General features: G+C 45.5%; 1 protein-coding gene across 1 annotated transcript in view; it reads right to left on the reverse strand.

Moving 5' to 3' along the window:
• Window positions 1-3,895: 3,895 nt before the first annotated feature.
• The window catches only part of LOC149330168 (glucose dehydrogenase [FAD, quinone]-like), an 86,659-nt gene continuing 75,914 nt past the window's right edge, over window positions 3,896-14,640 (reverse strand). Inside the window, exons 5-11 of the mRNA XM_089559756.1 lie at window positions 13,926-14,047; window positions 13,180-13,350; window positions 11,220-11,373; window positions 8,996-9,159; window positions 7,298-7,475; window positions 5,093-5,315; window positions 3,896-4,255 (exon numbers count right to left, since the gene is read on the reverse strand). Of these exons, the coding sequence (XP_089415882.1) occupies window positions 4,072-4,255; window positions 5,093-5,315; window positions 7,298-7,475; window positions 8,996-9,159; window positions 11,220-11,373; window positions 13,180-13,350; window positions 13,926-14,047 (1,196 nt within the window). The 3' untranslated portion in view covers window positions 3,896-4,071. The remainder of the gene's footprint in view (window positions 4,256-5,092; window positions 5,316-7,297; window positions 7,476-8,995; window positions 9,160-11,219; window positions 11,374-13,179; window positions 13,351-13,925; window positions 14,048-14,640) is intronic.

Raw genomic sequence — 14,640 nt, forward strand, 5'->3', positions numbered from 1 at the left:
CCTGGGCATGCCCCATTACTCCCCAGGGTATGCCTGTTCACCAATATCCTCAAGCCGCGTTTTAATTGACAGGGTTCTACGTCGAAAAGTAAATTTTTTGTGTGTCGACTCACACGTAAGTGTTTTTTTTTCTTGGTAAATTTAGTGCTTTTGGAGCACGAGAGAGACAACTTACCTAGTTTGTGTGCCTTACTCTTTCAACTCCTAACGCACGATGCCCTGCGCCAATCGCCTGTGCGTTGGCACTAAATCGCCTGTGCGTTGGCACTAGGTGTCAGTTTACAGGACTGAAGGTCACGACTCAAGAACTTACAGGCTACGTTTTATACCATGATCACAGATATTTTTTCGAAAATATATCTCTTCCAGGATGTGCACTCTTTTCAGGGGTGCTCCCTCGTGGGCTCGTTAAGAAGTTTTCAGTGTGTGGACTAATTAGAAGAAGCTAATCGAAATATTTTTCCCCGGTCTCAAAAGGCTCTTGCGATTATTTCAGGGCACTTGTGTACATGGTAGTTTGATGGTTCTGAAGGGGTAACTCTGAATATTTTGTTTCGCTAAGAATGAGGGCTCTCACACGTTTCAAGGCATAAAATGAATAGTGCTGCAGGGAACTGGAACAACAATTGACCTTGATGAAGTCTGAGTTTTTTGTTACTTCAAAACATGACGGCAACATAGTTACACTGTATACTGTATAGGTAAAAACAAGGCTAAAAACTATCTAAATATTTTAATGCCTTCATTTTCGCTTCTTATTTTGTTCAAAACTCTCATCAGGCAGCTACTATCTCATATCTCAGAAACAAAGCTTGGTGACAAACTGCTCCAGTTACTAGCGGCAACTTCATTTCAGGGTAGAAATTCGTGACCAATTTTGTTTTCAATAACGTGAAAACATTTATTCCTTTATGGAAGCCCTTAAGAAATTTGCTCGCTCAGATACACCATTGACAGCGTTGGTGGAAAGTGGATTCATTTCAAACACATTGCGTTTACGGAGCCATGAAGGACAACTTCTCGTGCTTCTTTAAGGAACAAACAGGTACCTGCGCTTTCTTGAGGTTCCCTCGCAAGAAGGGATGTTTTTTTGCTGTGTTACAAATGCATTTGGAACGCTTCGATACCTATCAAAGCCACATATTCTTCCTTTTTTCCCAATAAATGAAGCATTTGAACGGTTACGTAGTCCACAGCTTCATTCATTCGTTGAAATGGGCAAAACAAAGAGATGAGACTAGTTCTACTGCAGGCATTATGGATGCTCTAACTCACCCAACCCTGAATAAATTTCGTTCGTCCTGAACAGTACGGAAAAGAAAGACACAAGAGAAGAAGCATTCAGGTTTTAGCCCTGCCGTTTTATTCACTGAATAACCACGAAGAGTATTTGCGAAGCATCCATCGTCATCTATGTACAGAAACAGAAGAGTTCCGGTACTAAATAAGTGTAACACAACGCAGATGAGCCGCTAAGCATTTCATATCGAAACTCCCAGCCTGTGGGAGGTCAGTACTCTGTAGCGCGGGAGTACCACGGAAAAGAGAAAAGTTAATTGCAGCATTTTGTGTCTCTGCAAACGCCATATAGGCCGGACAAGAGGCCTGCAAAGCTGCTTGCACTGTGAGTAATCTGACCACGCAGTTTCGAAGAAAAATTAAGTGGATTCATGATACAAACATCGCCACGCATGATGAAACCCGTAAGGTGTTAGACGGAAAGTTTGGACATGTAAAAAGTTCCCATCTGTTCATGAAAGGTCCTTGAATAATTAGAGCTTAGATCCCTACTGATTCCGATATTCATACGCCAAGAAATCTAGGAAAGGGCCGAGTCGGGCTAGTTGGTTCATGTTCAATGATACGACGAAACAGCACTGACGGACGGGACGGAAAGAGAGACAGACGCATGCGCTGATGAGGGGCGTTGCTTCTGCACGCAATGCTCAGGCACTCAGCGCATGTCTCTGTCTCTTCTTCCGTCCCATCCGTCAGCGCTGTTTAGATCCCTACTGATTCCGATATTCATGACGCCAAGAAATGAGAGTTTCAGATAAGGGAAGATTTGTCTTGCACCCATGCACTGGTTAACTATTGTTACCAGCCCGTTGGTTAAAGTGCATAGAGTATCTAGTTCTTTCAGCGATGCGGGATGATAACTTGATAAAGAAGCTAAACACTTCCCAATACTATTTCCACTGAGGAATCTGAAGCAAGTAACAATGAAGACAATGCTTTGGGATTCACGTTATGCGCTGATGAACAAGTAACACCACGGTGACTTAGAGTTGAGAGCATTTTCCCAAGTGGACTTTTCGAGCATGAAACCCGACCACAGACACACGCGAATACAAAACAGAACCCAAGAAAATCACAAAACTCGCACATATCAATGTTTTCTTTCTTCACTCCAAAATAACTAATGTCGCACCTACAAACTTCATTGTGTAACTTGAATTTCTGGATGAATAAAGCCGCTCCTGCCAAGAGCTTCTTGTCCCATTAGACACCATAATGCCATTTTCATCAGCGCTGGATACCCAAACCTGGGATCTAACAATTTACGATGTCGTCTTGACAGGAAATGTTGGTTATTGTACAAGGGCAAAAAATGGCGGTTACATTTGTGAATTCGAGATTGTGCGCCCAGCGCACGGCCATCCAAAACTTGTCAACGAGTTTTTATCACATGTGCATAGTCGCCGAACGGTTAAACGAGAACATGAGCATTACATTTCTACCTCCAGGGTGAGTGATGACGCATCAGGTAAGCGATGTTATTTAAATTATCTTCACATACACAAACATACTACACTAGCATTGGCAACATTTGTACAAAAAGTTGGCAAGGGTCAGCAGCACATTACGAAGAGTACACTGACTGCAACGGCATCAAAAGGCCTTAGACAAGCAGCAGAATTGAAGCCTCCAACAATAGCCCATAAAAAAGTAAATGTAATTTTTCTGAACCTGCTTAAAGTTGTTGGTCCTTGGCCCATTCTCTACTTACCTGAAAGGTGGTTCGAAGTTGAACCGTTTGAAACTGAATGTGCAACGCACTGCACTATTCTGCCCGTCATTTAGCCGCAGTTAGCACTTCGGCAACTGACACATCTTACAACATAAACGCGCTGCTGTAAAAGTGTTAACAAGGAGATGGCTCTGCATCTAGACCAGTTCTATGCTTCATCTCGTGCTTGAATGTTCCCGGTTGTAAAGTTCAGTTCACATAGGGGATTAAGGCATAGCACTCGGCTTTACGCCGAGGCGGAATTTGAGGTGGCATTTGAATGAATTTGCCCCGACTTGGAGCTGGTAGTGACGCTCGTTGCACAAGTCCTGGGCTTAGTCACCCCGACATGGCGTAGTCATGGTTCATGCCATCACATACTTAAGAAAAGGCGGACCTCGGTGCTAGTTATTCATCATGGACCAAGGTCATGCCACTCCCCTACAACACTCCCCTACAACATCTCTAAGAACTGAACTTAGCCCTCACGTTCAAGCTGCCCTGCACGCTCCCTTTACTGCTGCGTTACTTTCTTAGACACGCAAACTGGTGGTCTCCTGCTAAGCTTAGTTGTGTTCCAAGTATTAAGCAGCAAAAAAGCGATACAAGCAAGTGCTATTTCCTCCTCAGTTTACCGGTTTCCACGCCTCAAGACACACCACGCAGCTTTCCTTCTACCGCACACAAACTGCTTCATACAAGCGTTCATCTTCAGTAGTCAAACTGGGACTGCCATCTGTCCAAACTTCCTTGCTGAAGAAGTCTTCTGGCACTCTACAACCACCACAAATACCTAGGAGAACTGTTCGCGTGGGGTTAGCAGAAGCCGCAGCAGCAGCAGAAGCAGCAGCAGCAGCAGCAGAAGCAGCAGCAGCAGAAGCAGGAGCAGCAGAAGCAAGGCACAGATTCGCTGTCTTTCCCACTGGCCTTCACGGCTTGTGAGTTCTTGCGGCGCGCAGTGCGTTGACGAAATGAGCAATGCCTCGGTAATTGTCTTTGGCAAGAGGGCGTGCGACACTGGCTTTCAACGCCGGCGCCTCGCTTCTATCCGCCGGCGGTGGTCACCTCTTGCGCTTGGCCGCTTCGTGCAGCTGGTGACGGATGCTGTCGTGGTGGGCCCAGTCAGCCTTGACGATGTCGGCACCTTTCTCGCCGATCATGATAGATGGCGCGTTGGTGTTGCCCGACACTATAGTGGGCATGATGGATGCGTCGATGACCCGCAGTCGTTGCACTCCTTTGACCCTATGAAAAGAGAGGAAAAAGTGGCAAAGGATCACTTGACAAGTCTGCGATGAAGCTGTCTCTCTATAGCTCTGACAATAACATTTGTTCGTACACTATCGAGACGCTGACAGCGACTGGTGCAAACAAGCAGTCCAGCCGAGAGCACTTACGATTAGTGGTGAATTACCGCGCGTCCTCACTGCACTTGTTCTTTTCAGGAAACTTTCCATAGAATACGAAGTATTCTATCGACGTTGTACAGGTTTGCTTCGCTGCCATTTCACGAAGGTTGAAAGGTTGCTTCATTTGTCCCTCAGAGATAAATATCACAGGGAGAGAGGTGACGTAAGGCAAAAAGCTGCCTAAATGCAGCGTGTAGGGCACCCTGCGCCCTTTGCTCACAAGACAGCTCTATACATTCGATCACGACACACAACTGTTTATGACAGACGCCTCCACGTTCCCTGGCCTTTGCTCGTTTGTAGCACCAAATTCGGTATGCAATAATTGTCTTCTATCCCGCCTAGATACCTGAACGCTATTGAAAATATCATCGTATCTAGCAAACACATGTCAAAGAGGAGCTTTGTAACTCTCCTGCACTTCAAAGCCAATAGCCAACAAGGAATCTTGTTCACCGTCAGGAGTTTGAAGAGCAAGGCTAGCTCACTGCAAACCGGATGGTGAACGGAACGGGAGAACATCCCTAACAAAATGCGGCTCTGAAACACTTTACCGAGCTTGTAGTTTTGAAAAAAAAAAACTGTCCAGTAACCGGCTAGAGCGAAGTGACGCTCCGAGGTTATGTGCTCGAACCTGTCCACCGCAAGTGCTTGACGCTAACGTGAAACCAACCGGAGCCGCGGGTCGACGACGGTGGTAGGGTCCCACACTGGTCCCATCTTGGCCGTGCCAACAGGGTGGTAGATGGTGTTGGTGAACGTGCGCGCCATGCACGCTAAGCTCTCGTCACTCAGACGCTTGTAGTGCTCGCAGCCAGGGAACGGCAGGTCCCACATGCGAACGCCGTACTTCTTGAAAGCCGGAGCCTCGGCCACCGCGATCGAGAACTTCATCCCTGGAAAGCAATTGGTTAAGAAATTTATGCAGCCTAAATATTGAATTAGAAAGCTTAACATTATATTCCAGGTAATGATTTTTGTCATGTTTACGTAAGGCTAGGAGCATTTCGTTGATGATTATTTGATTTTGATGGCACGAAGTCATGTTCGTCGAAGATCGCCATGGCGACGTGTGTGTTCTAAAAGTAGATTGAGGTATCATAGAGCGAATTTTGCCGAGCACCATGGCTAAAGAAGCCGAACACTATGGCAAGGGAAAGCTTATACCTGTTGGCAGCGGTGCGTATCAGGGGGGCTGGGGATTGACTCCTGCGCCTCTCAAATGCGAGGATTGATTTTTACACTTACCACCGAGGGTAACCAGTGCCGCTTCACTTATGCCAGTCAAAGAACAGAAATCGTCAAAAAAAGCTACATAAACATCAATGGGAGGGCTGACTCTCTCTCACAGAATCTGACAGACTTTAGACCCATCCTTCTTGCATGAGCCACGGATAATGAAAGTTCGCTCAGTTTATAATAAGCATGCATTTTGAACTCAGACAGAAATTAAAAGCCATAATTAAAGTTAGAATACCCCCAACGTGCAAAATCGTGTTTGGCAATAAGTTGGCAAACCGCCCCTTTCACACGGCTGCTCTGTGCATGCGTGCCTCTCCTTCACGATAGCCAGTGGTTCAAAACAGACGAACAGCTCCTACTGCGCATGCGCAGATCTTATTAGCTACAGGCGCGATCGATAGATGGCTGCAGCAGTGAAGCACACATTTACCACTTCGCATGCGCATTTGCGGTTGCGGTATCGTGGAACGGATGACGCCTGCGACGGCCTATGACATTTCTTTTCAACCAGTTTCTGCACATTTTCCAGAGGGCGTTCATCTGGTGGAAAACAGCGCATTATAGAAGCGTGGTCTACCTCCAATGCCATTCTTTAAACTATATCTACATAGGTAGCTTTATGACGAATCTGCTTGAGAAGCACATGAAGAAATGGTCGCTACGCACTGTGTTGTGACCTTTTTATTGGTCACACGATTGGAGAGTTTTGCGTAACGCACTACAACTAACTGATTACTTGTACTAAATTATTCTGTTTTGTCTTGTTGGCACGCGCAATGTTCTCAGCAATCCACCTTTTTTTCAGTTCTGTATTACTGGTAACAACTTACATTCCATTTAAATTCGGTTGACACCAATGGTAGCACTTCGAGAATCGGAACTTGGTGGCAAACACTACTGTTAGATCGGAATAATGCTACGTGATAAACACACAACAGTAGGGCTGCGAGAAAGCCACACGCGCAGGGATTTCCGGACACACAAGCTTCAACGACCTGCATTTGAATAACCCCGTGTTCCAGGTACCGCATTTTTTCACGACGGCACAGCAGAATGTCACGTTTAGTAAGCTTGTGCTTTGTCCCATCAAAGTACGAACAAAGGAGTACTGTGCTTCTGCGTACCTACGAGCGTGTGCACAAGGTCTTCGAGCGTGACAACTACGCCCTTCTTTCAAGCGCGTACACTAAGGCAGGTTGCACTGTTGCTGCTGATGTCTGCTCAAGAAAACAATGAAGAAATACCGACGAACACTAAGGAAAACAAGCTGGGGGGGGGGGGGGGGGTGGAATAAAGAGCGTATAGATTACAAGCGGCAACAAATCGAGGAAACCCCAACAGTTCATCCTATTTCATGTATATGCTCCATATGCTAATACAAGTAAGATGGAAAATAAAATAACAGTAATCGATTAGTCTTTTCAAAATTTCGAGTTACTTTTGGGGCCGCTCTTATTGACCACTCAAGCCAGTTACAATCCAATGATGTAATTGTAATCAGTTACTTCTTTACTGCAACGTGTTCAAGATTGTTCAAGATTGTGTACACTATCTGAGTGCACCTAGACGACAGCTTTCTGGCCGCAAAGCGATGCATCTTGCAAGAAGCGGTGTTTTTTCGCGGTATCTAACGCACCATCAACCATGGTCATGATGTCGTCCGGGTGGCTCAGGTACTTCGGGTCCAGTATGGGTGGGTCGTGGGGGTTCCTTGAGCGCAGCTTGATGAAGCCGCGCGACTTGGGCCTTAGCAGCACGGGGTAGACGGACATTGTGTCCGCGTACACGTATGGGGCGTAGACTTTCTCCCAAAGCTGCGGAAAAACAGAAGACAAATGTTCCAGTTTAGAAGGTAAGCAGGACATCGAGATTTAATGTGTTTTTTTTTTACAAAGCTTCTAGGCACGTGGTCACGTGCTTATATGCACAATGTTATTACAAGCAAGACGATCGGATGCTGTAGATATTAAGCGGCTGTGCTGAGCGGATGAGAGCATCGTGCCGAGCATTTGGCCTATTTTGAGTTAAAGTCACCATGCTGGCATTTCTTGTATGTTTGCTGCAGTCATTCATGTCTGCACTGGCAAAACAATTTTCAGTGTGGTAGCTTGTTCATTTACTGTGCACAGTAAGCTAGGATGTTGCCCAGTACTGCCTATATTCGACGTTTTACTGCGGAAGCAGTGCTACTGCCCTTCCCCCGGAAGTGCCTGTACAAGTGAAGCCTCAAGGCCAAGTGATGAGCCTGCACCCTCCACGAACACCACCCTGCACCCGCCGTCCGACATCCCACTGCACCTTGTATCTAGAGGCAGCCCAAGCACCGACCATCATCATCGATCCACCACCCCACCTCCGTGTACCTCCAACCTCCACAAGGCATCCAAGGTGCAAGGAAAAAAGCTATCGCCAAATCAAATTCCAAGAAGCAGGGTGAAAGGACCTCCAAGGACCTCCAGAGGCACCAGCCGCAAGCAATCCGCACCCCCCTCCCCCGCCACCTAGCCCCATCCTTTTTGTTAGGGGACTGTCTACCCACCGACACCCATGATCCATGACTCAAAAATTCTTCCATCAATTTGAGGCTTTGGCATAGAGCAAAAACATTCAGTGTAGGGAAAGCTTGAACGCAATCATCGGGAGTAAGCCTAACTGCTGTGACAGAATTGTCGGATCAAATTTGAGATTGTAACGTAATTTTTTTCCAGGTGCTGTATTGTATAAGCTACCCAATGTCCATTGTCCATTTCGCTTCCATTTGGTCCTCTATACCTTTGGTCACTTAGAAGCGACCTGGTCATTGGGTGGTTGGTGACCGAACTTCACCATTGACAGCATATCTCAGCCATTGGCAACCAGTGAGCAGGGCCGGTCGCCTGCTGTGTACAGAGCGCTGCATACGGCAGCGAACAGCAACCAATAGCGATGTCCAGTCTTCAACCACCAAATGGTCGGGCAGCTTCCCACGGTCGCTTGAAAGCGGTGGGTATATCTGAGTGACCAATAATACAGGACCAAATGAACGCAAAATGGGCAATGGAAAATTTCTATTTTCCATCGCCCATTTTACGTTAATTTGGTACTCTACAGCTTATAGAATACGGCCCATAGTTTATTAGTGCGCGCTGTGAATGGTGTAGTCACTACGAGAAGAACGCTTGCTGCATACAAACGCAATGTTTAGAAACATTCTCATTGACGCATAAAAAGTATCAAAAAGAAGGCACCCACTCAGCCTGTGTCACGGATGCATAAAAAAACTGTTCAATAATTCGATCACAATGTTCTCCGCTTAATATCTCTTAGGGACTCAAAGATTTACAGCGCTCATTACCTCGTCACTGATTCCTTCAGTGCGCCTGAATATCTGGCCGCCGTCAGACACTGGAGACCCAGACAAGTAGTGGATCTCGATATCCGGCCAGTCCATAGTTTTGTTGGCGTATTTCGTGTTGATGAACGCCAGGCCCTCAACGCCACCGAGAAGAGTCAGGGGACCTGCAAAAAGCATGGCAGGTGAGAATACATCAGTATATTGCTATAGTGATTCCTCTAATATTCCATAAATATTCGCGTCTACACGTGCAGTTCTCAGACCTTCCTTAGATCTTATGGAGAAGCCAATCTGTGTGTAAACCAGAATTTTTGTAGAAAGACATAAGTGTACTGTTGCTACTGCGTTTGCTTCAAACGTTTGCTCAGAACCCTATTCGTTGTGTTGGAATTCAGTTTTACACTGATTATTGTACTGATATTGTAAAAATTAAACTCGTGATTATTAGAGAGTTTTAGTATAGCGTTAGCGTGATAGCGGACCTAAGGGAAATTACGTTAGCGTGCCGCAAACAACTTATCCCCACAGACAGTTTTAGTATAGCGTTCTGAAAACGTTAAACGCCACCTGCTTGACATGGATGCAAACGGTCCTTCTAAAATGGTCGACACTGCCGCTACCTTGCCAAAATATAATATTTCCGAGTTTTTTTCAACGAATTATTACTGTAGTGCTTATTTTCGTCTGCAAAATGACCCCGAAATTTAAATAAAATGAAAAAACAAACGTAAAGCAGTGGCGCCATCTAGTCTGGCAATGTTAACTACAAGCCGTTCGAGCAAGAATATTTGCCATCACATGACGTGTAATGTCAAAAAAACTATTTGAAATTTAATATAAACACGCTTTACATCATTTAAGTCCATAAAACACTGCGAAAAAGCTTCATATTAATTTTTGTTTCGTTCCGGACGTTCGTGCTAGGTTTCAGCTGCCTTTCGGGCAGTTGCAGACGGTAGCAGTGTAGCTGGAGCATAGAGTTTCTTACTACTACCTAGAGGGAAAGCTGGCGGCGCTGCACTTCAGCCAACATGGACGCTCAAAGCATCATGGGGCGGTGAGCTACTTGTTGCGGAACAGTCGTAGTTTTTCGGGAACACAGAGTGGCAGTACTAAGGCGTTTCATTCCGAAAACGTAGTTCGTGTGTGCCATGGAGGAAAGAAGGAAGGTGTGTGCGCAGACGACTTTCACGCGAACGCAGTGTGCAAAAGCCATAGTAGTGAAGACGCGACGACACACGACGCCAATAAAAGGTTTTACTCTTTCGAAATGCCATTAAAAAACCTCTTGAAGTATCTAAGCAACAACATTTTTTTTGAAAACATATTTACTTTTAAAAGTGCGCCTGTTAATTACGAAATATTAGTTTTTTTAGTGTTCATCACTTGGCCAATAGGAAAGCTAGTCATCTCTTATTTTAGGCAAACTTTGCACTTAAATGCTTTTCTGCTCGGTTGTTGCAATCATTAGACAAGATATTGAATGTTAGGAGGTTTGTAGCTATCAAACAGCTTTGTTTTTTTATTATTTTTTGGCCAAAAGTTACAGTTCCGCAACAAGTAGCTCACCGCCCCATGATGCTTTGAGCGCCCATGTTGGCTGAGGTGGTCACGTGGGGTCTCCATGCAAACTCCCATAGACGGCTTGCCAGCTTTCCCTCTAGGTAATAGTAAGAAACTCTATGAGCTGGAGGTCCCATTAGGCTTGCGCGCTCCAGAATCGAGACCGTATCTTAAAAACAGGGCTGAATTGAAGCTTAAACTTTATCGTCGAAGCAAGGTAAGTCATAGCGAAAAGCAAAAACACCAGTAGTTGCCGGTAAACGTGCCGACCGGAATCGCAAGGACTGCTGAATCGGCTGAAGCGGACGGCTCTCGCTTGGGAGGACGCCGCCATGTTTTCCCGCTAAACACGCAACTGCCGCAACGCTAAATTCTGAAAATTGCGTGCGTACGCTAACGCTATTTCCCCGTTAGCGTTCTGCGCATGCGCACTCTGGACCCGCTAATCCGCTATGCACGCAATTACGCAAAGCCCGCAATACTAAAACTCTCCACTAAAACTCTCTATTGTGTCCTCAGTGACGCAGTTGTGTGGTTTAAGCAGCAGAGCTCCAATAGGGCGCATTTTGCTTATGCCTAAAGGACAGTGATCGGTTTTCGAGTCATGGAAGTGTACTTTAATTTCAAGAGTGTTTGCATCTTACTAAGCTTACAGACTTACCTTTCCCTATGGTGAGGTAGCGAAGAATCTGCTTGAGGTTGAATACACGCGTCTGTACCATGGACACGGGTTCCTCAACGAGAAAATTCATGCCGCCGGGATAGATATGGTCTTGCAGGTTGTAACCGACAGGGAGATCCGCGAGACAGGGAATCTGCGCAAACAAACGCCAAAAATTGAAATTTAATATAGCAAGATTCCTGAAAACAAAAAGTTATCCCCAATAATGCAGAGAGGCTTTTGCACTGGATTAATTGCTGGTCCTAATAGGATTCATGGCCCTGCTCATATCATGTCACGCTGGAACAATGGATGATCGTGAAGAAAATTTGCGCATAACACAAATCTTCCCTCCATGCTTCGGATGGTTCGATGCCATAGAGACCGCTTTGCTATGAAGGCTCTAACAATTAGGGGAGCGTTGTACTTACTAACTGCAATGGTAAGACCAAGTATACTTCGTTTACAATTCGAAGCCTGCCATAACTACCGAGTCCCAACGTAAGCGGATTGCGTTTCTACGTGAGCAGAGCGTTTGCATAGGTGGAAAGAGAAGATTGCGATCCTCTCTGTAGGCCCACGAGTGCACTACGCAAGGAGGAGTGTCAGGAGAATTTTGCAGTACGACACCAGATGTGCCGACGAATTGGGTGTTAATAGCAAAGATTGGTATCAAAGGTATGAGCACTACCCTAAATGCAGGAGCCGGGAGAGTCTTCGTTGCCTCTTAAAGATTGGCTGGTGAGCCGATGCACTTTTAATGTTCTAATATGGTGCGATTGGTCCACTTAATTAGACAGATGAGAGCTGCATATGCAGTCAATGAAAGTATTTTGATTTCAAAGAGCGGCGGAAGATGTCGCCTGAATAAAGGCGCCCCAAATCTCTGTGGCAACGATAGAGAAGGAAGAAATGTATGGCTCGTCAGAGTATATACGCTTCTACACTTAGATCATGCAGGATTACCGGCATTAACTGGTGTGCTAGCTGATTTTAGTTTTCTATTTGGTGATGTCATTTGGACCCTCGACTTTTTCGAGGCGGTATTATTTCTTTTTCGACGTGCATGCATCTTTCTCTTCTGCATGTGTATTAAATTTTGTTCTTTTTGCTCAGTAAGATATTCCGAATGGTACGGCAAAACTGCGCTTTCGGACGGGACGGAAGCAGAGACAGACACATGCGCTGACAGACACATGGTCTTCTTCTTCCGTCCCGTCCATCAGCGCTGTTTTGCCGTACCATTCAAAACGAACCAACCAGTCCGACTCAGCCCTCCCCTAAGATATTCCGCCGGCCTATTGAGTTACCCTCTGGGGCCATGTTCGGCAGTTAACCCTTACAAGTGTATTTTCGTGTGCCTTGCTTTCTAATTATGCATCTTCAATTTCTAGTTTTGAAATGCATCACTTGTAAGCGCTTCGAGGCGTGCAAATAAATAAATTGCGAGGAAAACGATGGTCGCCCGGGAGGCAAGCAGCATGTGGCTGCGGAGTTGTAGAGAAGAGTGATGAAACCCGGCACATCCACCAAATGTAAGACCGGGATTTACTGCGAGGAGCTTGGAACAAGACAGAAACGGTTCAAGCAGTCCGAAGCCAGCCAGTCCAGGCAGAGTCTGGCGCTGAGATATGGCAATGCACCTCGCGCGTAGGCCCATTTACTGTACAAAATTAATAAATGCACGGTTCACACTTCTTTAGTATTGCTTCACAGTGAGTGTTTGTGTTTTACGCATTTTAGATTATTATAAGTTTCTTTAAGCCTTTTATGCTTTCTTTGATGTTTTCGTAACATGGTACCTTTTATGATGTTTATTGCCTTTTTTTCTCAGGAAATTTTGGTTATGACTACTGCAATGTGCTGAGCGTCCTGCACTGTCCGTTGCGCCTGGCTTTTCGCCCTGGATTGTACCATTGTCCGTAGAATAGAGGTAGAGGAAGGGAGTGGTTCCTCTTACGCCCAGCTTGTGGAGGTCGTGTTTGGGTCCGATGCCGGAAAGGAGCAGGATTTGCGTGCTGCCAATGGCGCCAGCGGACAGGATGATCTCCCGCCGGGCGAAGACCATGTGCGGCACCTTGAAGCGCTCGAACTGGACGGCGCGGGCGTTGTTCCATTCGTCGAAGTGGATCTGCGAGCGACAGTTGTCGAGAAAAACGTGCGGTGAAACAGCCAATGAGTTTTGTCAGTCATTCCTGTCGGCATTAAGCTGTTGTATGCTTCTGGATATGGAGCAGTAGCAAAGGAATGTCTTAACAAAATCCCAAAGATATCTTTATCAAGGCGAAGAGGTTCATACGCAGGAGGCTTTAACGAAGTTAAAGAATTTTTTACTTCTCGGCCAAGGTTTTATTCTTTGTTCGGCTGCAAGTTCATTGCAGTCTGGAAATAAAGAAAGCTAACAGTTCAGATACCAAGCAGTGCATTCCCTGAACGGACAAAGTGGGTTCTTATTCGGATGTTCAAATGCAAGCACCTAAATTGGTCTAAAAAAACGCTGAAAACAGCGCGCTGTAGCCGCACACAAGCCGGGACAAAAACGGCAGCAAAATTTTCAGCGACGTGAACTACGGCTCTCATACGGAAATGCCATATCTGGACCTGATATATTTTATATGCAGACACATATAAATATATCACAAAAGAAATAAATCCATATCTGGACAAATCTGGGCCCAGATCAGATCAGATCAGATAGTTCCTTGCCTTCGTCGCGATCGAGTACAGTGTGATGTGAAGGTTCTTGCGATGTCGAGCTGGCTTCATAAATGCCTTGCTTGTACTGCACCTTGCGCTTCTCCGAATTGTACCTTGTGGTATGGCGAAACCTGGAAACAGGGAGGAAAACAAAGGAAAGTATTATTTTGTCTCACTGGATAACACCGTTCATGAAGTCGATTATGAAAAGTATGCTTGTGAACTTCAAGGATCGCGATAAAAGAAGGTTTCAGAGGAAGACTTTGAAGTGTTGTTAAGTTTAAGTTTAAATCATTCCATACTAAGTTTTTCACCAATAACAGTCAAACCTACGTTGCTGTGACCAGTGCATGTGGATGGTACGATAAGGCGATTGACATTTACGTGTTAGAGCGGAACGAAAAGTAAATATACTTACAGAGCATAGATAATTAACTTCTTAGCCTTGTTCGTAGCGCAAGATTTATAAACTGAAAAATTTGAAGCCATCGACATCCAAAGTAGTCCCACTTTTCAAGATATCTCGATGAGGTTGCCTCCATCGCATTGCAAAATTCTCAAGGTGCGTAGCTCCACATTTGATCCTAGCGCAAACATCGTCAACGTCTTATACGTCATAAAACACATGAAGTGCATAACTATTTCCTGAATTAAACACACGGCTGACGTCATCTGCTCAAAGTGCAACTAAAGAAAGGCAACCTAACGAGCTTTAGAAAGTGCG

The sequence above is a fragment of the Amblyomma mixtum genome, chromosome 9 (genome assembly GCF_055824585.1).
Source record: "Amblyomma mixtum isolate Tamu chromosome 9, ASM5582458v1, whole genome shotgun sequence".
Taxonomy (NCBI): Eukaryota; Metazoa; Arthropoda; class Arachnida; order Ixodida; family Ixodidae; genus Amblyomma; species Amblyomma mixtum.